General features: G+C 45.1%; 1 protein-coding gene across 1 annotated transcript; it reads right to left on the minus strand.

Moving 5' to 3' along the window:
- Positions 1-1,694: 1,694 nt before the first annotated feature.
- On the minus strand, positions 1,695-23,203 carry LOC137540844 (cytochrome P450 2F2-like). Its single transcript, XM_068262015.1, has 9 exons — positions 22,979-23,203; positions 19,210-19,372; positions 18,095-18,244; positions 15,598-15,758; positions 12,737-12,913; positions 11,245-11,386; positions 6,921-7,108; positions 5,127-5,268; positions 1,695-2,456 (listed from the first exon to the last, which is right to left on the minus strand). The coding sequence occupies exons 1-9, from the start codon at positions 23,138-23,140 to the stop codon at positions 2,278-2,280; spliced, it is 1,464 nt and encodes a 487-aa protein (XP_068118116.1). The 5' UTR covers positions 23,141-23,203; the 3' UTR covers positions 1,695-2,277.
- Positions 23,204-23,735: the final 532 nt, after the last annotated feature.

The following is a 23,735-nucleotide window of genomic DNA, read 5'->3' on the forward strand; positions in this document are numbered from 1 at the left end:
AGCTATACATCAAAGGCAAACAGTGGCGTAGCAATAGGGGGTGCAGAGGTTGCGACCGCATCAGGGCCCTTGGGCCAGAGGGGCCCTCCCTCAACCGCTGTATTGGCTCTTTATTTGGTCTTTTACTGATAATAATCACTTCTATAGATGCTTTGACTAGTAGTAATTAACAAACTGCTCCCCCTCCCCTTTTTTCACCTCTGACGCTGTGGTTGTTCTTGGCAAGTATTATTGCACCATATCAGATGTTATGTATAGAGTACTTGGGGGAGTGGAGTGTATTGTAAAACTTGCACTGGGGCCCAGAGCTCCTTAGCTACGCCATTGAAGGCAAACACAAGATTTAGGCCCGGCGCACATTGTCACTAAAAACTATCCATTCAGCCGGATCCTAAGGGAGGTAAACGGATCCTTTTTCAATCAATCGCATCCGTTCACATTAGTCCATTAGAACCGATCCATTTGGCATAAACAGTGGTGGGATCTCCCTGCAGCAATTGTTTCTGCCCCTCCCACAATGGTGGGATCTCCCTGCAGCAATTGTTTCTGCCCCTCCCACAATGGTGGGATCTCCCTGCAGCAATTGTTTCTGCCCCTCCCACAATGGTGGGATCTCCCTGCAGCAATTGTTTCTGCCCCTCCCACAAAGCCAGGATGCAGCAGTCACTGCAGGAACCTCTTGCTCTTTGTAAACATTGTACAGTATAATCTGGAGAGTACATCACAGGAGGGCACTGCCATCATTTGGCTTGGGTAATGTGCTGTGGGGCTCCTGACAGACAGAAGAGGCCAGCATGCAAGCCAGACTTCCAGAAAACATAAGTACACATTTAGTGTGGAAATATGAGGACTGCTGTGCTTGTGGGAAAACATAAACCCGCCGGGATCAGAGATCACAATACATTCAGCATCATAGTAATAGTCCTGATCTGAAAGATATGAGCCCATATGGGACAGAGGCGCTAGGCTGAGACATTTGTTGCTGTATGCCTGATGAAGTGGGGGCCACACCTGTGAAACGCGTTGTAACTGGTTTCTGGAGTATATTAATAAATCTAAACCTTTGAAAATTGACAGTTTCAGGTCTGCTTTGAGGAGGTAAGTCCACCACTGCCTCCTCAGCAATTTTAAAGTTTTTAGCATATTATATCCTGTTGGTGCCTCTGTTCAATTCCTGCGATACCTGTGTCTACCCCTAGAGGGGTTATATACCCCCTTCTTTCCGATCTGCAGAGAGCAACTTCTTAATCCTGAGTGAGGACAGGTCCAATCTCCCCACCTGCATTTACAGTGGTTGCCTATCGGGTAACCCTGGTTTGTGAGTATCAATTTACTTACACTATCCATCAAATGCAATACATACCATGGGTGTAACAAGAGGGCCTGCAGCCCCTGCTCCCGCGGTGGGGCCCGTTTTAGGAGGCTGGAGGGGACGCAGCATGAGGGGAAAGCCATGACCTTACCTCGGGCTCTCGCCTCTGCGCTCCCCTCCAGCTTAAATTAGTGTCTGGGCAGCAGCGGGCAGATACATACCTTCCTTGCGTTCCACCAGGAATGATCCTCTTTCTAGCGTCTGACGTCACTTCATGTATAAACAGGAAGTAGCGTCAGACACTAGAGCGAGGAGTATCCGCGGTGGAACGCAAGGAAGGTATGTATCTGCCCGCCGCTGCCCAGACACTAATTTAAGCTGGAGGGGAGCGCAGAGGGGAGAGCCCCGAGGTGAGGGAGGGGAGGGACCGCCCCCCCTCCCCGCCGAGTGTGGCCAATGCTTTCCCCTCATGCTGCGGGACGCAGCCCCTCAAAATAGCCCTGAGCGGGCCCCAGGAGGGCCCGTCAGAATCTCTGCAGGGGGGCCCGGTGGCTCCTAGTTACGCCCCTGATACATACTACACTATTTTGGGCTCTCTGTGTTTCTCTTTTGGTATTCACCATACGGGAGTCCATGTGTAATACAATTGCAGAATGGCTGGAGGCAGCTGAGGTTCATCTCCTGGTCAAGAGGACATCAGAGTCTTCTGGGTTGTTGATGTGCTCTTCTTCCATCGACAGACACCACATTCATCGATGCACTTTTTGTTGGGACACTGAAATGTTTGTGCTCTGGGGAGCTGATCTTGAAAGCAACAACCCTCAAACCATTTCAATGGGTTTGGATTGAACATGAAGCCCATCCTGGTGGACAAGAACGTCTTTTCAGAAAATGCCCTCAAGTAATAAAACAGTCTTTATAAAAATATATATTATATCTCGGCTCCTTGGAGACCATCCATTTCCCTAAGAGCGTAATTCAGCGCACATATTGAACGGTTGGGGGTCGCGGGTTCCTCCCGGCACTAGGCCGATGGGTCCTTTCTCACCGGGAGGGAACTTCAGGTTGAATTTTTGGAGGAAGCTGACGAAGAAGATGAATAGTTCGGTCTTGGCCAGAGATTCCCCGATGCACGCTCGTTTACCTGGAGGCGGGAGAGAAGAACGAGGTCAGAGATTGTAGAGAGGAGACATCGACCATAATACTGGTCACACATATACAAGCCAATCTGAGGGCACAATCCTGGAAACCTTCCCACCATGGGTGTGATACCAGAAAACGCCCAGATAATGGTTCCAATCTGCTTCAATCACATCCATCCTCATAATATGCATCAACATGTGCGGGGGAGGTGTTCGTTTTAGGCATTAGGCAGGTAGTATGTGCTGGGGAGGGGGGGGTAGGGTTAAGGGGTGAATTTGGGCAGTAGGGAGGGGGTGGGGGGGGAGGAATTGGGTTTAGGCATGTAGTGTGTACTGGGGGTTTAGGTATTAGGTAGGTAGCATGTGCGTGGACGGTCATTTTTGGCATTAGTTAGGTAGTGTCTGTGTGGGGGGGAGGGGTTTAAGTTGAGGCATTTAGTGTGTGTGTGTGGGGGGGAGGGGGTTAGTTTTAGGCACTGGGTTGGTAGTTTGTTTAAGGGAAGGGGGGTAGGGTTAGTGTGGGTGGGGTTGGGTTTAGCCATAGTAAAATATCAGTATTAAATACCGATATCTTACTATTGGTATTACACATTTCCAGGCACTTTTTTGTAAGTACATGACGATGACTCCCCCTTGTTTCTGCACTGTCAGAGGAATTTGTGGTCACAACAGGCAGCATAAACTGAAATGAGTCAGCAAACTGCAAACAGTGCGTATTGAAATAAGGTGCAAGTTTGTACAAGCAAAAAAACTAATAACCTCAATGAAGCCAGCCCTGAACTCAGCAAACAGCCACACCTAACTACCCGACTACTATATACTGTACAAGAATATCTATCTATCTATCCATCCATCCATCCATCCATCCATCCATCCATCCATCCATCCATCTATCTGTCTTTCCAGCTATCTATCTATCTTTCCATCTATCTTTCCATCTTTCCAGCTATCTATCTATCTTTCCAGCTATCTATCTATCTTTCCAGCTATCTATCTATCTTTCCATCTATCTATCTTTCCAGCTATCTATCTTTCCAGCTATCTATCTATCTATCTATCTATCTATCTATCTATCTATCTATCTATCTATCTATCTATCTATCTATCTATCTATCTATCTATCTTTCCAGCTATCTATCTATCTATCTATCTATCTATCTATCTATCTATCTATCTATCTATCTTTCCATCTATCTATCTATCTATCTATCTATCTATCTATCTATCTATCTATCTATCTATCTATCTATCTATCTATCTATCTATCTTTCCATCTATCTATCTTTCCATCTATCTATCTATCTTTCCATCTATCTATCTTTCCATCTATCTATCTATCTATCTATCTATCTATCTATCTATCTATCTATCTATCTATCTAAGTAGGTTGAGATCTAAGCAACAGGAACCAGAGGCCAAGAATTCAAAAGAGGACCACAAAGAGTTTTGGCAAAGTTCTGGGAAGTACTATTAAAGTACATCCAAAGTGAGAGGGATATGGAGGCGGCCATATTTATTTCCTGTTAAACAATACCAGTTGCCTGGCAGCCCTGCCGATCTATTTGGCTGCAGTAGTGTTTGAATCACTCACCTGAGGCCATTTTCAGACCGGAGCAGCACCGCCAAAAAAAGGCCTTTGGGGAGTACTGCGTTAGTAGGCGGTAATCCCCTTCTGGCCAACATCCAAATAGGAAGTGACACTCGCTTGTGGTCACTTCCTGTTTCAGAAGTATGGAAGTGCAGAGAAGCTTATTGTACGCATGCTCGCCGACACGCCATCATTTTTTAAATCCCCACATCACCATAGACTTACAAGACTTACGGTCCGCCGCACGTCGCCGCAGGTGGGTGCCGAGGTCATGCAGCACGTCATTATGCGCCTGGCTGTCCTGCTGATCCTCAGCCTCTAATACTTTCAGCCATAGACCCTGAACAAGCATGCAGCATATCAGGTGTTTCTGACATTATTGTCAGATCTGACAAGATTAGCTGCATGCTTGTTTCTGGTGTGTGATTCAGACACTACTGCAGCCAGCCAGATAGACCAGCAGGGCTGCCAAGCAACTGGTATTGTTTAAAAGGAAATACATATGGCAGCCTCCATACCCCTCTAACTTCAGTTGTTCTTTAAAGAGAAACCGTGACCAAGAATTGAACTTAATCCCAGTCAGTAGCGGATATCTCCTTTCCAATGAGAAATCTGTTCCTTTTAACAAACGGATCATCAGAGGGCGCTGTATCGCTGATATTGTGGTGAAACCCCTCCCACAGTTTCCTGTCTGTGAACCTCATTGCATTGTGGGAAATAACAGCTGTTTACAGCTGTTTCCAACTTCCAAAAAAAGCAAGCAGCATCTCCTTCCACTGACATCACCTGCCAGCATTAAACATGTCGCCATGTGATAAATGTCAGAATGTAAATCAGTGAGAGGAAAGATTTTACATGGGCGAACACTAACTAAATCATTTATACATAGTTATTGTAAAAATTAATCACTTTTTAATTACATTGTTTTCACTGGAGTTCCCCTTTAAGTTCCTGTTTACCTGAACTACAAGTGTAAACACTTGCTGTCTGTTCCAACAGCTGAGACTTCCTGCACCTGATCGGGTGGGAGAGGGGAGGAGGGGCAGCAATGCAAATGAGAGAGGAGTGAATCCTCTGCACTCACCAGCTCCAAAGGGAATAAGAGCGTCATTCTTCACAAACTTGCCATTTTCATCCAGAAAACGCTCAGGGTTGAACTCCTCAGGCTTATCCCAATATTTCTTGTCAAAAAGAGCTGAATGGAGCATGGTGACAATCTGTGTGTCCTAAAAATCAAAGTATTCATTTTACCCTCAATTATTTCACAATGTCGCACCAATCCTATCACATCAGTCTCTGCACCAGAGGAGCTTACACTCTAATGTCCTCACCACAGTCACACACTATTATTATTATGCATTTACATAGCTCTGACATATACCACAGCGCTGTACAGAGATCACTGACCCATTCCCATCAGTCTCTGCACCAGAGGAGCTTACACTCTAATGTCCTCACCACAGTCACACACTATTATTATTATGCATTTACATAGCTCTGACATATACCACAGCGCTGTACAGAGATCACTGATCCATTCCCATCAGTCTCTGCACCAGAGGAGCTTACACTCTAATGTCATCACCACAGTCACACACTATTATTATTATACATTTATATAGCTCTGACATATTCCCCAGCGCTGTACAGAGATCACTGATCCATTCCTATCAGTCTCTGCACCAGAGGAGCTTACACTCTAATGTCCTCACCACAGCCACATACTATTATTATTATTATACATTTATATAGCTCTGACATATACCACAGCACTGTACAGAGATCACTGATCCATTCCCATCAGTCTCTGCACCATAGGAGCTTACACTCTAATGTCCTCACCACAGTCACACACTATTATTATTATACATTTATATAGCTCTGACATATGCCACAGCGCTGCACAGAGATCACTGATCCATTCCCATCAGTCTCTGCACCAGAGGAGCTTACACTCTAATGTCCTCACCACAGTCACACACTATTATTATTATACATTTATATAGCTCTGACATATTCCACAGCGCTGTACAGAGATCACTGATCCATTCCCATCAGTCTCTGCACCAGAGGAGCTTACACTCTAATGTCATCACCACAGTCACACACTATTATTATTATACATTTATATAGCTCTGACATATTCCCCAGCGCTGTACAGAGATCACTGATCCATTCCCATCAGTCTCTGCACCAGAGGAGCTTACACTCTAATGTCATCACCACAGTCACACACTATTATTATTATTATACATTTATACAGCTCTGACATACACCACAGCGCTGTACAGAGATCACTGATCCATTCCCATCAGTCTCTGCACCAGAGGAGCTTACACTCTAATGCCCTCACCACAGTCACACACTATTGTTATTATACATTTATATAGCTCTGACATATTCCACAGCGCTGTACAGAGATCACTGATCCATTCCTATCAGTCTCTGCACCAGAGGAGCTTACACTCTAATGTCCTCACCACAGCCACATACTATTATTATTATTATACATTTATATAGCTCTGACATATACCACAGCACTGTACAGAGATCACTGATCCATTCCCATCAGTCTCTGCACCAGAGGAGCTTTCACTCTAATGCCCTCACCACAGTCACACACTATTGTTATTATTATACATTTATATAGCTCTGACATATTCCACAGCGCTATACAAGCTGAACTTGCCTCTCATTTTACTGCAACATTTTACTAATGCACTTTAAAAAATATTTGTCAGTGAGTTGCTAACATTTTTGACTTGCATGCACGATTAATGCAAATTGTATGCATATAGGAACTGATACAGTCAGATGCAGTTGCAGCTGATTTGATAGTCACCATCAGATGTTTGAGTGATGACCTGGGAATGTTTACCTTTGGTATAATGTATCCTTTAAACTTGATGTCTTTCAGAGCAGCATGGGGCAGTCCGTTGGGCACAACGCTGGAGAATCTCTGCACCTCGTGAATGACGGCGTCCGTGTACGGTAAGGAGACACGGTGTTCTAGGGACGGGCATACTTCTGTGCCAATCACTTTATCAACCTCCGCCTGAGCTTTCTCTGCAAGAGCAAATGATAAGGTTATGTCAGCCCCGCCCATCTGTCACTTCCTCCCCCCGAGGACCATTTCTGCCCACCCCGAGGCTCTTTCCCGCCCACCCCTGAGGCCCTTTCCCGCCCACCCCATGTGTTAATTCACTCACAAAATTATTCCTATCCAAAAATATAGCAACATTTCAGAAAACAAATAATAAAATAAAAAAACGAATCACTAAGATGGAGAACTGGTCCCTTTGCCTCCTGAAAAATACTTGTAATATTCAGCTGTTTACTAACCACTTTCTCAGTTGTACACTAAATTAACTGGCTTCCATCTCTGATCAGATGTCATGATTTTTATTTAGGCTGCTTACACAGTAAGACGTTACAGGCGCATGTTAGTGCGCCTGTAACGCTCCCCCAACGCACAGCAATGTAACACAAGTGGGCTGTTCACACAGCCCACGTTGCGTTACATGTAACACTGCACGTTCTGAGCAAAGTGCAGCATGCTACGGCGTTGGAACGGCTATAGCCGCGTTAGACTGTTTGCACATGCGCAGTGGGGGGCGGAGAGGAGGCGGGGAGAGCCAGCTACAGTAGCTGCGCACATGGCTACTTAATATTCACTGCACTGGCGGGCGCTGATTGGCCGGCGGGACCACGTGATGCGGAGTGTCTCGCTCCGCATCACGTGGTCCCGCTGGCCAATCAGCGCCACTCTGGGAGGCATTATAGGACTCGAGCCGCCTAACTCACTCTACCGTCGGCTCTTGCAGCACCATACGTTGTGTTAGGTGCACGTTATGCGACCTTAACGTGCCACCTAATGCAACGTCTTGGTGTGCAAGAAGCCTTATTTAGCATCAATCCAACTATTTCTGGAGTATTCCATTGCTTGGTAGTGCAACTGAAAGCAAACAATCAACTATGGGTGGTAAGGAACTGTCAAAAGATCTCGGGGAAAGTTGTAGACGGGCACAAGTCAGAAACTATTTGTATAAAAATTAGTGAAGCCTTACTCCCTAAAAACCTCATAAAGGTTAAAATTAAGAAGTGGAAAGTGGCACTACAAGAGCCCTCCCTGGATCTGGCTATACCTCAAATAAGGCCACATTAATTCTAAAAAATTGAGGTTTGCAAAAACCCTCCTTGAAGATTTTGAGGCAAAATAGGAAAAAGGGTTTTGGTCAGATTATGTGATTATGTAGCCAAAACAGTGGCAAAAGTAACCACTCCATGGCTGGGGGAGAAAAAGTTGAACATCCTTGTGTGGCCTACTCAGAGCTCAGACTTAAACCCAACTGAAAATCTGAGGAATTCAGCCCAATAGAGGTCACTGTCCAATGTGACTGGGGTGGAACATCTGTACAGAAGAGGGGCAAATAGTGCACAGGGTAGATGTGTGAAGCCAGTAGAGAATTATCCCAACATACTCAAGGCTGAGGTGGTCCCACAAGGTACTGACCCAGCGGGCTGAGATGTTACCCATCTTTGGGAATCTGGTTTCTATTGCTGTGCATTGAGAAAATACAGAGGTGTGTCTTCAGGGCAGTGCAGCTTGGGAAATTTTGCCAAAGTCATTTTCGTATCATAAATGCAATTTTCGATTTTGAGAAATTTTATGCGAAAAATAGCTTGTATTTTCGTATTTTTGTGAAAATGCGAAAATCGCTATTTTTACAGCGAAAACTCAATATTTATACCATGAAAAATCGCAAAAAGCATGACAACACTTAATTATATTTTTACTGCAACAATTTTCTCCACGAAAAAGGAAAAAAAATCTATTTTTTACCGTTAAAATTTCAGAAAAAACGTAAAAAAAACACTATGGTAACTCCAGTGCAGCTCTCACCGTCTACCATCTGGATGCAGCTGGTGGGCGGGTCAACCAGACGTAACGTGACACCCTAAGTAGGAGGAACAATGCACACCTGACTTCAAATGGTGAGATACTGTAGGAACTCTAGAGCTTGTGAGACAAGTTGTCCTAGGCCTGCAAGGATAGGTGCACCGCTACAGGCATGCACAGCCGCACTGTGGATCTCTGAACTTAGAGTTCAACGCTGGACCTCATGTTTATAATTCCAAAAATTAGTATCAATGCTTTGTGAATTTGTCTTGTTCAGTTTTGGGTATAGTTGGGCATTAAAGAGGAACTCAAGTGAACATTTTACTGTTGGCAGGTGATGTAGCTGCTGCATGGTTTTTGGCAGTTGGAAACAGCTGTAAACAGCTATTTCCCACAAAAGTTCTAACTTTTCTTGTGGGGGGGCTTACTTGTGGGAGGGGTTTCACCACAATAGCAGTCATACAGAGCCCCCTGATGGTCTGTTTGTGAAAAGGAATAGATTTCTCATGTAAAAGGGGGTATCAGCTACTGATTGGGATAAAGTTCAATTTTTGGTCGGAGTTTCTCTTTAAATGCCTCCATTGCAAGGCGAGTCTCTGTTTTTGTCTGTCTACAAAACATGGCAATATAGTTATTTTAAGGTTACTCTGAATCCTAGAGTAGGAGTCCTGGTGCCTATGGTGTGAAGGGAAAATCGGGTGCCAAATAGTGTGTAATGGTTAAAGGGGCACTATGGTGAAAAATTGTAAAATTTAAAATATGTGCAAACATAAACAAATAAGAAGTAAGTTTTTTTCCCAGAGTAAAATGAGCCATAAATTACTTTTCTCCTATGTTGCTGTCACTTACAGTAGGTATTAGAAATCTGACAGAAGCGAAAGGTTATGGACTAGCCTATTTCCTCATGGGGGATTCTCAGGGATTTATTTATTTTCAAAAGCACTTAGTGAAGGCAGTTTCTCTGTCCAACTGCCAAAAAACTGTGTAGTGAGCAGGGAAGCCGGCCAGCATCATTGTTTAAATCCTTTTTCAGGAATATCTTTATAAAGTATAAAAGCCTTGTTGAGAATCCCCTATGAAGAGATGGACTAGTCCAAAAACTGTCGGTTCTGTCAGATTTCTACTACCTACTGTAAGTTACAGCAACATAGGAGTAAAGTAAAGTATGGCTCATTTTACTCTGGAAAAAAGTTACTTCTTATATGTTTATGTTTGCACATATTTTAAATGTTAAAAAGTTTCGCCATAGTGCCCCTCTAAGCATATTACCCTCTCTCTGTCATCTCTTCAGCATTTAGAACCACGTGTGGGAAGGTAGCTTCTGGCTTGTAGCTGAGTATCCCCATCTTACAGAATGATGTACAGTAAATATTAAAAGGTAGCCATGCATCAATCGATGATGGGAAGATCTCCCTCTTATCGAACCTGATCAGAGAGAGATCTGTCAGCTGCCCATACTTCTTATTTGTCTATCTTTGCACATTATTTTAAATTTTACAATTTTTCGCCATAGTGCCCCTTTAAGGGCTCTGCCTCCGGCAGAGGAGACCAGGGTTCAAACCTCAGCAAATCTCAGCTTTTCCTGCTCAGCAATCCAGCACCTATTCAGTAGGAGACCTTGGGCAAGGCTCCCCAACACTGCTTCTGCCTTTAGAGAGCCCCCTAGTGGCTGCAGCTTTGGCGCAATATAAATGTTGTGCCTTGTCTAGTATCGCTAGATGTTCAAAGAAGAACAGGAAATTACAGTAATAGATACTCATGAAAAAGGGTTGCAGACTTGCCACCACTGTATACACCTGCAGGGAAATAAACGCCCCTGATCGGTATCCAAGATCCTCAGGAACCTGGTCAGTGGCTCTGCCTGGGATATTCCTAATTGTAGTAAATTACAAGTTCGGACAGACCATCAACACCAAAGGAGGAGCCTAGACACTAAACCATGAAAAATTGTGGGAGGTGCCCATCGTATAATATACAATGTGCCCTACATTTTGGACCTATATCAATAAGTAAATAGAGGTGTCTTACCTCTTCAGATGATACACAGAAATGGGAAATACGTTTGTTTTTTTTAATTGATGATGGTTAAACTGTAGACAACACGTTTCACGCGTCTTCGCCTGCTTCTTCAGGTCAGTAATACAGAATTCTACTGTGCAGACTGCGTGGGACGTGAGCGCCTGTATCTTCTTTTGCATCAATTGGTGTGTATCATTTGAAGAGGTAAGGCAAATTTGGTCTAAACACGGCAATAGGCTGACAGACCCCACATCTGCAAGGGACAGTTTCCATCCATTCTTACTCTGGATCTCCGGATACTCCAGCATGAACTTCAGCAGCCAGCGCAGGGTGGAGGCGGTGGTGCCGGTGCCAGCGATGAACAGGTTAAATGTCGTCATGGTCAGGCTCTCCAGGGTGAAGTGAGAATCTGGGCTCCCCTCCTCCTACGGGCAGAGATTGGCAGAGAGTACGAAGACACACAGGACAGAGTTATCAAAGATGGCTGCAAAGAAACCCAACGCAAACATGGACTCAACAGAGCAACCAATCAAGTTTCAGATGTTTGAAGTGGCCCGGTGGTGGGTGTGTACATCTTTATCATGAAGAAACGTAGCATTAATCCTTCAGCAGAACTCATTGCAATCAACAACAAAGCTCCACTGAGCCCCTGTAAGACCCCATAGTTGGATGAGATGGCTCCTTCAATAGTGGGGAACCTATGAATGGCCCGGAAGCCTCCAGGATCTTGGTGGAGCTCACAATTCCGGCACAGGGTCTCTCTAAAGCAATTCAACAAAAGCTGGTGGAATGGGTGTCTTTTAGCTGCACCCCACCTTGGATGAGCAGCTCTGCTGGACATGCTGAAGTAAGGTCCACGCATGCCCAGTCCAGGCTGGGACCACAGCCAGAAGATGAGGAGGGACCCTAGAGTGGAACAATGGCCAACGCTGGGATATTGCAAGTCCCCGGGCTATCCAGAGGCGTAGCTTTGGGAGGCAAAGGGGGACAGATGTCCCCAGGCGCAGCACTGTGAGCGTGCTAAGTCAACACAGCCACTACACCCCCACGTGCATGAGAGGCGACTCGCTGGCTGCGCGAAGTGCCCCTGCTTCTCTCCCTGCCTCTGCAGAGAAGAGCAGAAGTGTTAGCAGCAGCAGGAAAAGCGGGGAACATCTAGCTATCTAAACCGGGAAAGAAGGGGCACATCTGGCTATCTAAAGGGGGCATATTTGGCTATTAAAGGGGCACATCTGTCTCTCTGAATGGAGAAGGGGGCATATTTGGCTATATAAAGGGGGGGGGAGAGGGAGGCACATCTGGCTCTCTATGGGGAGGAGGCACACCTGGCTATCTAAAGGGTGCCACATTTAGCTATTTGAAGGGGGCAGATCAGGCTATCTGAATGGGGGAGTGGGGCACATCTGGCTAAACAATATTTGTACATTTGGCTCCACCCATGACCAAGACCACATTCTGCTGCGTGGCCACGCCCATTTTGCTCAGAGTGGGACGCAAAAGCTGTCCATGTCCCTGGGTGCTGAAAACCTTAGCTATGCCTCTGGGGCCATCCAGAGGCTTTCCACTACTTAGGTGAGTATCTAATTCTTACCCCCCCCCCCCCCCCCCCCCCAGACACACACACACTTGCTTCAATGAAGGAAGGATTCCAATTGGTCGCTCCATGTTTGCTTCTGTTTTCTTGGCATCTTTGTTGACCATTCTATCCCAGTGCCCAGGGCTTATCTAGCTGCCCGGTGCTCCCACCAATGATAGAAGGGAAAGCCTTGTCTTACCTCCTCCATCCTGTTCAGGAAGCTGTCCACGAAGTCCCGGGGGCAGTTGGGGTCTCGTGTGAGGATGTGGTTGTCTATGAGGCCTCTCAGGTAGGTCTGCAGCATGGTGCCGTTCTGGAAGATCTTGTTGTGGTCCCCGGGAAGCCAGCGGAGAATCTCTGGGAAGGCATTGTAGAGCTGCAGGAAGAGAACAAACCATCATCACAGGCTAGAAACATCCGGACGGATTCACTTATAGTGACCTCAAGACCTGGGAGGACTTGGAGAACATGAGTCATCCTTCAAACCTGGCTTGGGTTTAAGTGTTGCCCTCGTTGTTGGGTGGGAAGAAATTGTTGCACCTCCAGAGAGGAGATCATAAGTCATGTGGAAACCTGGACTGGAACTGTCCTTTTAAAGGACACCCGAGGCGAAAATAAACTAATTAAATAAACCTCTGTATCTATCTTCCTTCTCCTAAAAAAATGACTTTTTAAGATATTCCACAGTTTTATTTTATGTTTAAATCTACTTTTTAAGTTTTAACGGTTTTATTTTTCTTGCTCAATGACACATTCCTTGAAGTATGCCAGAGCTAAAATCTATGAACCATTGACCTTTTTTATCTCTTTCCTGCTCTCAGAAGCCATTTGCTGCTAGGAAAGTGTTTTATAGTTATAATTTCTTATCAGTGAAGGTCACGCTGTAGTCTGACCCAGTTCTGACTCAGACAGGAACTGCCACTTACAGACCTGATGTTTAACTCTTTCAGGCAGAGAAAGAAAAAAAGGAACCCAACATAGTTATTTGTGTGCTAGGCACTGTGCATACCCATGTCTATCTCATGTCACATGTCACTTCGGGTATCCTTTAAGTGGTATGACACTCAGGATTTCTTATTTGCTCTAAAATATTCTATACAGCAAAAAAGGTACTACCAGAAAAAAGCACTGGTAGCAGAAAAGCATTCAAACAGTTAAACACAGCACTTTCTCCTTCAGTGGGAAGCTTAGCACTCTTGCTGAACTTGAGGAAGTGATTACAATAGTAGCTAATAAGAAAACAATCTAATGTAAACAGTACTGCTAGCAGTGTCTCATCTGAATACAAGCCAAATGTGTACACAGGAGATGACACATTCTCCTTGGATACATTGTAATATATAAATACAGCAGCTATGCAATGCATTACATTACAGCTTTCAGTGCAGATAAACTGTACTTTGGAAATTTGTAGACAGACAATATTACTTGTGCACAAAAGCAAATATAACTGTATGGGTGATAAAAAGTAGAAAACATGTTTTTACTGACTGTTATGTCAGAGTTGAAGCCCTCTTTAAAGAGGAACTGTAACGACAAAACCTCCCCTGGGGGGTACTCACCTCGGGTGGGGGAAGCCTCCGAATCCTAATGAGGCTTCCCACGCCATCCTCCATCCCTCAGGGGTCTCGCTGTAGCCCTCCGTACAGCGGCGACGTAAATATTTACCTTCCCAGCTCCTGCGCAGGCGCTCTGATGGCTGTCGGCTCCGAAGTAGGCGGAAATACCCGATCGCCGTCGGGTCTCCTCTACTGCACAGGCGCAAGTTTCCGGCGCGTGCGCAGTAGAGCGGACCCGACTGAGATCGGGTATTTCCGTCTATTTCCGTGCCGAAAGTCGCCACAGCGCCCCCGCTGGAGCCAGCAAAGGTAAATATTGAAGTCAGTCGGGCCTGTCGCCAGCTGTTCGGAGGGCTGCAGCGAAACCCCCGTGGGACAGAGGACGGCGTGGGAAGCCTCATTAGGATCCGGAGGCTTCCCCCACCCGAGGTGAGTACCCACAGGGGAGGTTTTTCATGTTACAGAGTCTCTTTAAGGTGCTCGAACATCTAATGATGTATGGAAATGTCGACCAAGAGACAGATCGCTCTCTGATCGAATCTGATCAGAGACAGATCTTTTGGCTGCCCATACACGGCAGGCTGATTCCCGATCGTTAGCATGAAATCACTTAGAAATCAGCGTTGCAATCGATACATTCAGTAGGCTTGTCAATTGGGCATGCTTGTTGTAGCACCAGTTTTCATCTGATTCGATAAAATTATTGAACTGGATGGTGGATCGGACCAGGATATTGGTAGCTTTGAATTGTCTGCTATCTGTTGATAAGATAATTCAGCCCTCACCTGGGTCATGCAAGATCAAAACTTCTCTACAGCTGCCCCCATTCCCTGGAACCCCTTAAAGAGACACTGAAGCGAAAACAAAAATATGATATACCGGTAATGAATTGGTTGTGTACTATAAAGAATTACTAGAAGACTAGCAGCAAAGAAAATATTCTCATATTTTTATTTTCAGGTATATAGTGTTTTTTCTAACATTGCATCATTCTATAATATGTGCAGATTACACAACACAAAATGATTCTTTCAGAGCAGTCTGTGAACTAATGACCTCTCCTCTGGCAGAGAAAAAGAAAACTGTTCACTTACAGTTGAGATAATAAAAGTCAGAAGACAGCCCTCTCCACGACTTTGAAAGTCGTAGAGCTTAATGGCTTTTTTGCATAGAGATAACAACTGGAGTTTCTTAACTCTTCCTGTACTGGAAACAATTAGACTGATGTATCTGATCTTAATGTTTTATTTCTTAGCTGTACTACACATACAAATCATAATATCATACATTTTTTTTCGCTTCAGTGTCTCTTTAACTCACCCCCTTAGGCCTCCTACATTTAATACATTTAGACAAGTCCTCAAAAAGCACCTCTATTTATCGACCTCTTTTTACCATCACTATTTAGCCACAGTCCCTTCTCCTCTGCCTGTTGTGTGCTGTTGTACTGGATAGAGGGTGCCCATTCTATATAAAAAAAATTAAAAACGGTTTGAATCACCTGGAAGCCTCGTCTCCCCAGGAAAGTCAGATTCTCAAGCAGCATTCTGTGCAGCGTCTGGAATGTCTCGTCTTGCGTGTCGAATCGCTCTCCGAAGACGATGGAGCAGATGGCATTGGACACGGCGGCCGTCATCTCAGGGCCGGGATTGAACGGTTTCCCTGATGAAGAAGAATACAATTATTACCCCGGATCTGACAGGCCCGTTACCCCACACACCCCAATATCTGTAGAAGTGAGAGGTCAGCACCACTTCTGAAAACTCTTTAGCTGGAAATGTAATGACTGCTTGCCAGACAGACAATAAAAGTGTCCCCACATTTAGCGATTTTGAGGCCCGAACAACATCTGATTTGATAATTCTACATATCTAACCAGGGCCATCTTCTGACAGTGTATTTTGGTGGGGGGTTATTATGTTTTTTTGTATCACTTACAGACTGTATATAAGTTTCCCCCCGACGAAACCCGCTAAGAGTGAAACATGTTGGGTGTTTGTGTGAGAGAAGAGATTATATACTAGTTTACCACCCACTGTCTGCTGCATTGAGGTCTTAGGAGGGGGACAATGTGGTAGCAGCAAGAACAGACACATAGCTACCACTTTCCCTATGTGCAGCAACTCACTCCCTGCACTTACGAACCCTGCAGTCACAGAATGAGTCCAAGATGGCTGCCATCCTGGTGTTTTTTTATAGGTGGCTGAGGGGTCCAGGAGGGGATGCTAGCTAATTGGCTTCCATGTGTCTGCTGACTGTGAGGTAAGGGGTCAAAGTTTAGCTCAATGATGACGTATAGGGGGCAAACCAAATCCACCAAGTATTCTCCTGAGGTGGCGAATGTGAATTCGCAATCTTCTTTGCGAATTATTCACCTGGCGACTTCTTCGGCCCATCTCTATGCATGTGTAAAGTGTCCAGCGGGTCAGCTGACTGGTGAACAACCAATCACATTATTGTTGACATCTCTGCTATATACAGACTGTGTCCTACAACACGGATACCACCACGTTTAACGGGCTTTCTCAAAACTACACTAGTTCTTGTATGTGTGTATGTGTGTGTGTTGTATGTCGTTGCCCCAATTTATTTTTGATTTTACTTGCTAACTAATAAAATAAACATTTAAAGTGATTTGTTGGGTGGGCCTTTCCTATTGTATCAAGATAAAACAATTCTACATATCCGCCCATCGATGATTCAATCGATTACAGGCCAAAATTGGTTGAATGTATCGATCAAGCATGCTGGAAAATCTAGTTTGAAAGTGCTTGATCAGGTGCACAGCAGATCCCTGGCCGCACTCCCCCAAAGTGCAAAATGTCCCCCCTTTGATGCTCGTGCTGTTTAAATTCTCACTTGTCCCACTGGCGTTACTCCCAGACTAATCCCCCATTATCAAGTGCCTGTACCACTTGACACCAGGTGCATGTGTGAAGTCACAGCAGTTGGTGACTTGGCGCTGCGGCAGGTAAGAGTTACTATTTAGTACTTATATAGCGCTGATATCTTCCGTAGTGCCGTACAGAGTATATTGTCTTGTCACTAACTGTCCCTCAGAGGGGCTCACAATCTAATCCCTACCATAGTCCTATGTCTATATCATGAAGTGCATGTATCATAGTCTAGAGTAGGCGTGGGCAAACTTGGCCCTCCAGCTGTTAAGGAACTACAAGCGCCACAATGCATTGCAGGAGTCTGACAGCCACAGTCATGACTCATAAAGGCAAATGCATTGTGGGATTTCTAGTTCCGTAACAGCTGGAGGGCCGAGTTTGCCCATGCCTGGTCTAGAGCCAATTTTTAGGGAACTACCACTTAACTTATCTGTATGTTTTTGGGGTGTGGGAGGAAACCGGAGTGCCCAGAGGAAACCCACGCAGACACGGGGAGAACATACAAACTCCATGCAAAATACAAATTCCATGCAAATAGTGCCCTGGCTGGGATCCGAACCGCGAATGGAGCGCTGCAAGGCGAGAGCGCTACCCACTATACCACTGTGCTGCCCAGAGTTTACACATCACAGGCATAGGAAGGGGAGGGGGGAGTGGGGCAGGGCTGAGGGGCATTTTACATGGGGGAGCCAGGCAGGCAGCATTGCTAGGCTGATTGCAGATATATTTCATGCTGAAATGTATTCGGAATCTGTCTGTGATGTGTGGGCAGGCATTAGATCTTTATTCGATCAGAAAGAGATCTGTCTCCTGAACAATCTGTCCATACATCCGCTCCAAAGATAATAGAAGAACATTCTGCACAATAGACTGTTTTCTTAGCACTAGCTAGAGATACTGCACAGAAATGGCTTCTGTCAGGTCATTTCACTCTAGGCCAAAACACCGGAACGTTTTTCTCTCTCATATAACAGAGGAAAAACCTGTTTGACCATAAATTGCACTAACCAACGTGACTTGGGTGACACTTTCATCCTTCTTGAATATTTGGAAAGGGAGAGGCTTCAGTTAAGGGAAAGACGCTCACACAGAGACCGTTACCATTTTTTGACTTGAAGAACTCCACCAGGAACATGGCCTCCTCAGCCACCCGTTCCTCAATGCTCCTCTTCCCCATCCCAAAGTTCTTCAGAGTGGTCAGGGCAAACTTCCTCTGATGGAACCAGTGAGGTCCGTTAGAGAACACCACACCTGGAATACAAAACAGAGATTTTACAACAGTGAGCACCGGAGATAGAGCAGAACTAGAGACCCTCAGCTGATGTCGGTGACGGGACAACACTGTCACTTGTCTATCCTTCCCACTCAGGAACTTTTGTCCTGCTGGATGACTACACAGCAACGTGCCCATGCTTCTAACAAGACATGAGGAGAAACAAGCAGCCATGATGGGTGTCTTTTAGCCCCCCTATACCTTCCTAGTGGTTCTGGGTCACCCTGAGCTGTCTGGGTATTCTGTAGTACTGGCCCAAACCCTGTCCCATAGAGATGTATCAATCTCTGCCATCCACTGATGAGGACCAATAAGTCTGAAACAGGCTGTCTGCATGTGGGGTTGGTGTGGCTCTGTAAAATGTATAAGCTTCAGGCTCACTATACACCAGCGGTTCTGGATGTGTGCCTGGCTTTCAAGGGCATAAAGAGATGATTTGCATATTCAGGAGCGATGCATTGTTGGAGACCACAGTTGCTCACTTACAGTCGAATTATCGCAAATACCTTCTGTTTTAAGAAGGCAAATTACACTCTTTTGGGTCTCTATTAGTCCCCTATACCTTCCTAGTGGTACTGGGTCACCCCGAGTTATGTGGGTATTCTGTAAACCATGTTGGTTCAGTGACTTTATGGAAGAAGAACCCAACATCTGCCTTTCTGCTGACCCTTTCCTGACTGCATATTTCTGGTGTACCCAGGCAATGAGGTTATTAATAATTCTCATGATTATATTCACAGCTTGCACCTTACAATTGAAACTCAAAGGTTGTAGACCTGTATCGCTATATCCAAAATCAAAATATTTGCCTTCAACTTCCTGTATCCTAGCACTAAGATGGTGTCATGTGATCTGTTGCTTTCAGCTGATGATATGACCTTTGGGCAGACAGTTGCCGGAGACTAGGCAACCACAGGAGTGTTCGCGTATCGGACGGCTTTACCTTTTCTTCTCGCGATTCGCTCAAACACGGGTACAATGCCTCGTCCACTGAAGTCCTCGGCCTGGCCCAGGAGGGCATCTTTCAGGGTGTCGTAGCCATAAAGAAACACGACCGGTTTCCAGCCAAAGTAGAGAGTGTAGACACCGCCATACTTCTCCCCAAGCTGGTGAGAGAGGCAGAAAGATATGGTGATGTACTTAGCTGTCAGGAGGCTGGTTACTGATTCACCGGATGGAGAAGGTCAGCGCCAAACAGCTGCCACACCTTACAGCTATGGCAGGAGAACCAGGATATAATTATAATATGAACATTAGACTATGACTATGGTAAGATTAGAGTGTGAGCTCCTCTGAGGACAGTCAGTGACATGACTATGTACTCTGTAAAGTGCTGCAGGAGATGTCACTGCTATATAAATACAGAATAATAATATGGTAGGTCATAAGACTATGACTATGGTAGGATTAGAGTGTGAGTTCCTGAGAACAGTCAGTGACAGGACTATGTACTCTGTAATGTGCTGCAGAAGATGTCAGTGCTATATAAATACATAATAATAATATGGTAGGACATTAGACTATGGCTATGGTAGAATTAGAGTGTGAGCTCCTCTGAGGACAGTCAGTGACATGACTATGTACTCTGTAATGTGCTGCAGGAGATGTCAGTGCTATATAAATGCATAATAATAATATGGTAGGACATTACACTATGGAAGGATTAGAGTGTGAGCTCCTCTGAGGACAGTCAGTGACATGACTATGTACTCTGTAATGTGCTGCAGAAGATGTCAGTGCTATATAAATACATAATAATAATAATATGGTAGGACATTAGACTATAACTATGGTAGGATTAGAGTGTGAGCTCCTCTGAGGACAGTCAGTGACATGACTATGTACTCTGTAATGTGCTGCAGGAGATGTCAGTGCTATATAAATACATAATAATAATATGGTAGGACATTAGACCATGACTATGGTAGGATTAGAGTGTGAGCTCCTCTGAGGACAGTCAGTGACATGACTATGTACTCTGTAATGTGCTGCAGAAGATGTCAGTGCTATATAAATACATAATAATAATATGGTAGGACATTAGACTATAACTATGGTAGGATTAGAGTGTGAGCTCCTCTGAGGACAGTCAGTGACATGACTATGTACTCTGTAAAGTGCTGCAGAAGATGTCAGTGCTATATAAATACATAATATGGTCGGACATTAGATTATGACTATGGTAGGGATTAGAGTGTGAGCTCCTCTGAGGACAGTCAGTGACATGACTGCAAAGTGCTGCAGAAGATGTCAGTGCTATATAATACTGATTAGTAATAATAACATAGGGCCTTGGCACACTATTACACTTACACAAATGCATGCACCTGTATTGTTCTCTGTTGCTGCGCAGACCCCATTCAACTAGAATGAATAGAACCGCTCCAGAGCAGGATCATCCACCAGGTAACCTAGGCAGGTGCCTGGGGCGTGGTGGGTGTCAAAGGGCCCACCTGTCACCTTCTCTGACCTCTCTTTACTTCAGATTACCAAAAAGACCACAAGGGGGCATCACGACCATGCTTAGAGCCCCATTACATCTAAAAGTGGACCTGAAAAGGGTGAAGGAAAACCTAGAGAAATGCACCCTGTATGTATTTAGAGAGTTTAGCCTGTCTAATTCCCTCTCATCTGTGACTAATCACAAGTTGTAATTTGATCTTTCCCCGTGTCATAGATGGCAGATAAGCCCATTGGAAAGCACAGGCTGTAAACAATATATCTGCTCCCATGAAAGCAGGAAGTAGAAACACTGCAGATTTATTTTAGGATTTGTATGAGCTGTAACAAAGAAATGTTTTTCTGTAAAGGTTATTATGCTGTTGCTTATCTTTTAGAGTAGAGAGGAAGTTCTGAGTAGAGATGCTCAAATCCGGATCCGGGAGACACCCGGATAGTTGCTATCCGGATATCTCCCAGTTACCTGTGCGGGGTGGGCGGGGTCAATCTTACCCATCTGACGTCTTCTTCGGTCCGCCCCTCGGCGCCTCCCACGCTCCACACGCGTCACGTGATTACAAACACTTCCTCCTTCAACCCGGAAGGAGGAAGTGTTTGTAATCACGTGACCGCCGCTTGGACCGCATCGTGGGAGGCGCCGAGGGACGGACGAAGAAGACATCAGACAGGTAAGCTTGACCCCGCCCACCCCGCACAGGTAACTGGGAGATATCCGGATAGCAACTATCCGGGTGTCTCCCGGATCCGGATTTGAGCAGCTCTGGTTCTGAGTTCAAGTCCGCTTTAATCCATTTCTGGGCAGCTGTGTGTTGCGCACAGAAAGTCATGCAGCAGTGCGCTGTCCCAGCTGACATCCCCTCAGTGGTGCTGCACACGGTGTGCCCAGGTTCTCACTCACACAGGGCAAGCTTTTCACTCCTATAGTAAATGAGAGATAGAACAAGCTGCAGACAGACTGGGTCCCTCCTGCTGCAGATGATAACCCCGGGAATTCAGAGGCACAGCCCGCCTGGCTTGACAAGCGCAAGGTTTTCTTGGCTGATTTGCAGAGAAGACAACATTTTGTTGTTTCTGTTTTTTAAAGTGCGTCGTGCAGAGGAATAGGGGCGCCCTGGAATCTCGTGTGAAGGGCTGAATTGTTTGGCTGAGTCCTTTTAACATTCTTCTAACATTCTGCGGCAGTAAAATACGGTAAAACATTGTGCAGTATTTGTGTGAGGACATTGTTTAGCTATTCTTAGGCATTATTGCCTGAGTATTTGTACACATCAAGCCTTATATGGAAGCACTGCGCGGTACTGGGCAGCACTCCCACCTTGCAGCACTGAGATTCTGGTGCGAATCTGGGCCAGGACACTATCTGCATGAAGGTTGTATGTTCTCCCTGTGTTTGTATGGGTGTTCCTCTGAGGACAGTCAGATACATGACTATGTATTCTGTAAAGTGCTGCAGAAGATGTCAGTGCTATATAAATGCATAATAATAATATGGTAGGACATCACACTATGACTATGGTAGGATTAGAGTGTAAGCTCCTCTGAGGACAGTCAGTGACGTGAGTATGTACTCTATACAGTGCTGCAGAAGAGGTCATTGCTATATAAATACATAATAATAATATGGTAAGACATTAGACTATGACTATGGTAAGATTAGAGTGTGAGCTCCTCTGAGGACAGTCAGTGACGTGACTATGTACTCTATACAGTGCTGCAGAAGATATCAGTGCTATATAAATACATAATAATAATATGGTAGGACATTAGACTATGACTATGGTAGGATTAGATTGTGAGCTCCTCTGAGGACAGTCAGTGACATGACTATGCACTCTGTAACGTGCTGCAGAATATGTCAGTGCTATATAAATACATACTAATATGGTAGGACATTAGACTAGGACTATGGTAGGATATTAGATTGTGAGCTCTGAGGACAGTCAGTGACATGACTATGTACTCTGTAACGTGCTGCAGAAGATGTCAGTGCTATATAAATACATACTAATATGGTAGGACATTAGACTAGGACTATGGTAGGATATTAGATTGTGAGCTCTGAGGACAGTCAGTGACATGACTATGTACTCTGTAAAGTGCTGCAGAAGATGTCAGTTCTACGTAAATTAACAATAATAATAGTATATAGCAGTTAGACCCTTGGTTACCCTCTGTAGCCAGCTTTTATACAGAAAAGCATAACCATAAGCTGTGATAAATGCTTCTGACTATATACTGTGCTTGCAGCTCACCTGTATAAACGTGTTGTACGGGGCCACCTTGTCAATCTGGTGTAGATTTCCTATGATGGGCCAGGGAGTGGGCCCAGGGGGTAAGGTGCGCTTGCTTCTCCATGCAGAGAGGTAGAAGTAAGCCAGCAGGGCCAGTAATCCAGCGAGCAGAACAGGCAGCATAGTGAGGCCTCTTCTGAGATCTGACAAACACTGAACTCCTTCCTACATATAAGAGAGGTCCCACCTCTGTCCACAAACTGCTAACTGATGTAACTGGCCAGCAAGGCAGAGGGAGGGGCCTGCAATGCAAATTCCTACAAAGCCCAGTCTCATTACAGCAAGAATGTAACAGAAGCATTGAGAGAAGGGGAACTCTTCAGTCACAGGAGGGTCAGGCAGGATACATGCGATATATGATGAAACACAACAGAAATCATCTCTTTATCTGTTTGCTACTTTTGCTATGGATTTAGCATTCATGTAGGAAACATGCATCCATTCTTTCCTTTAAAGCATACTTGAAAGCAGGGCAGTTTCTAGGCTAAACTGCTCCCAGGGCTAGGGTGTAATAATTGCCCTATCCCCCTGTAGGGTCCAGAACTTTATTTCCGATGCGGTATTTAGCCACTAGTATAGGTAGTCAGTTATAGGTGCCCCCAGTATAGGTAGCCAGGTATAGGTTCCCCCAGTATAGGTAGCCAGGTATAGGTGCCCAAGTATAGTTTAGCCAGGTATAGGTTCCTCCAGTATAGGTAGCCAGGTATAGGAGCCCCAG

The sequence above is a fragment of the Hyperolius riggenbachi genome, chromosome 12 (assembly GCF_040937935.1).
Source record: "Hyperolius riggenbachi isolate aHypRig1 chromosome 12, aHypRig1.pri, whole genome shotgun sequence".
NCBI lineage: Eukaryota > Metazoa > Chordata > Amphibia > Anura > Hyperoliidae > Hyperolius > Hyperolius riggenbachi.

Excerpts from the sequence above, each read along its gene's own strand:
- LOC137540844 (XM_068262015.1), bottom strand. The coding sequence starts at position 23,140 with ATGCTGCCTGTTCTGCTCGCTGGATTACTGGCCCTGCTGGCTTACTTC. Across the intron at positions 19,373-22,978 it reads CGTACAACACGTTTATACAG|CTTGGGGAGAAGTATGGCGG; the intron begins GTGAGCTGCAAG and ends CTCTCTCACCAG. Across the intron at positions 5,269-6,920 it reads AAGGATACATTATACCAAAG|GACACACAGATTGTCACCAT; the intron begins GTAAACATTCCC and ends TTTGATTTTTAG.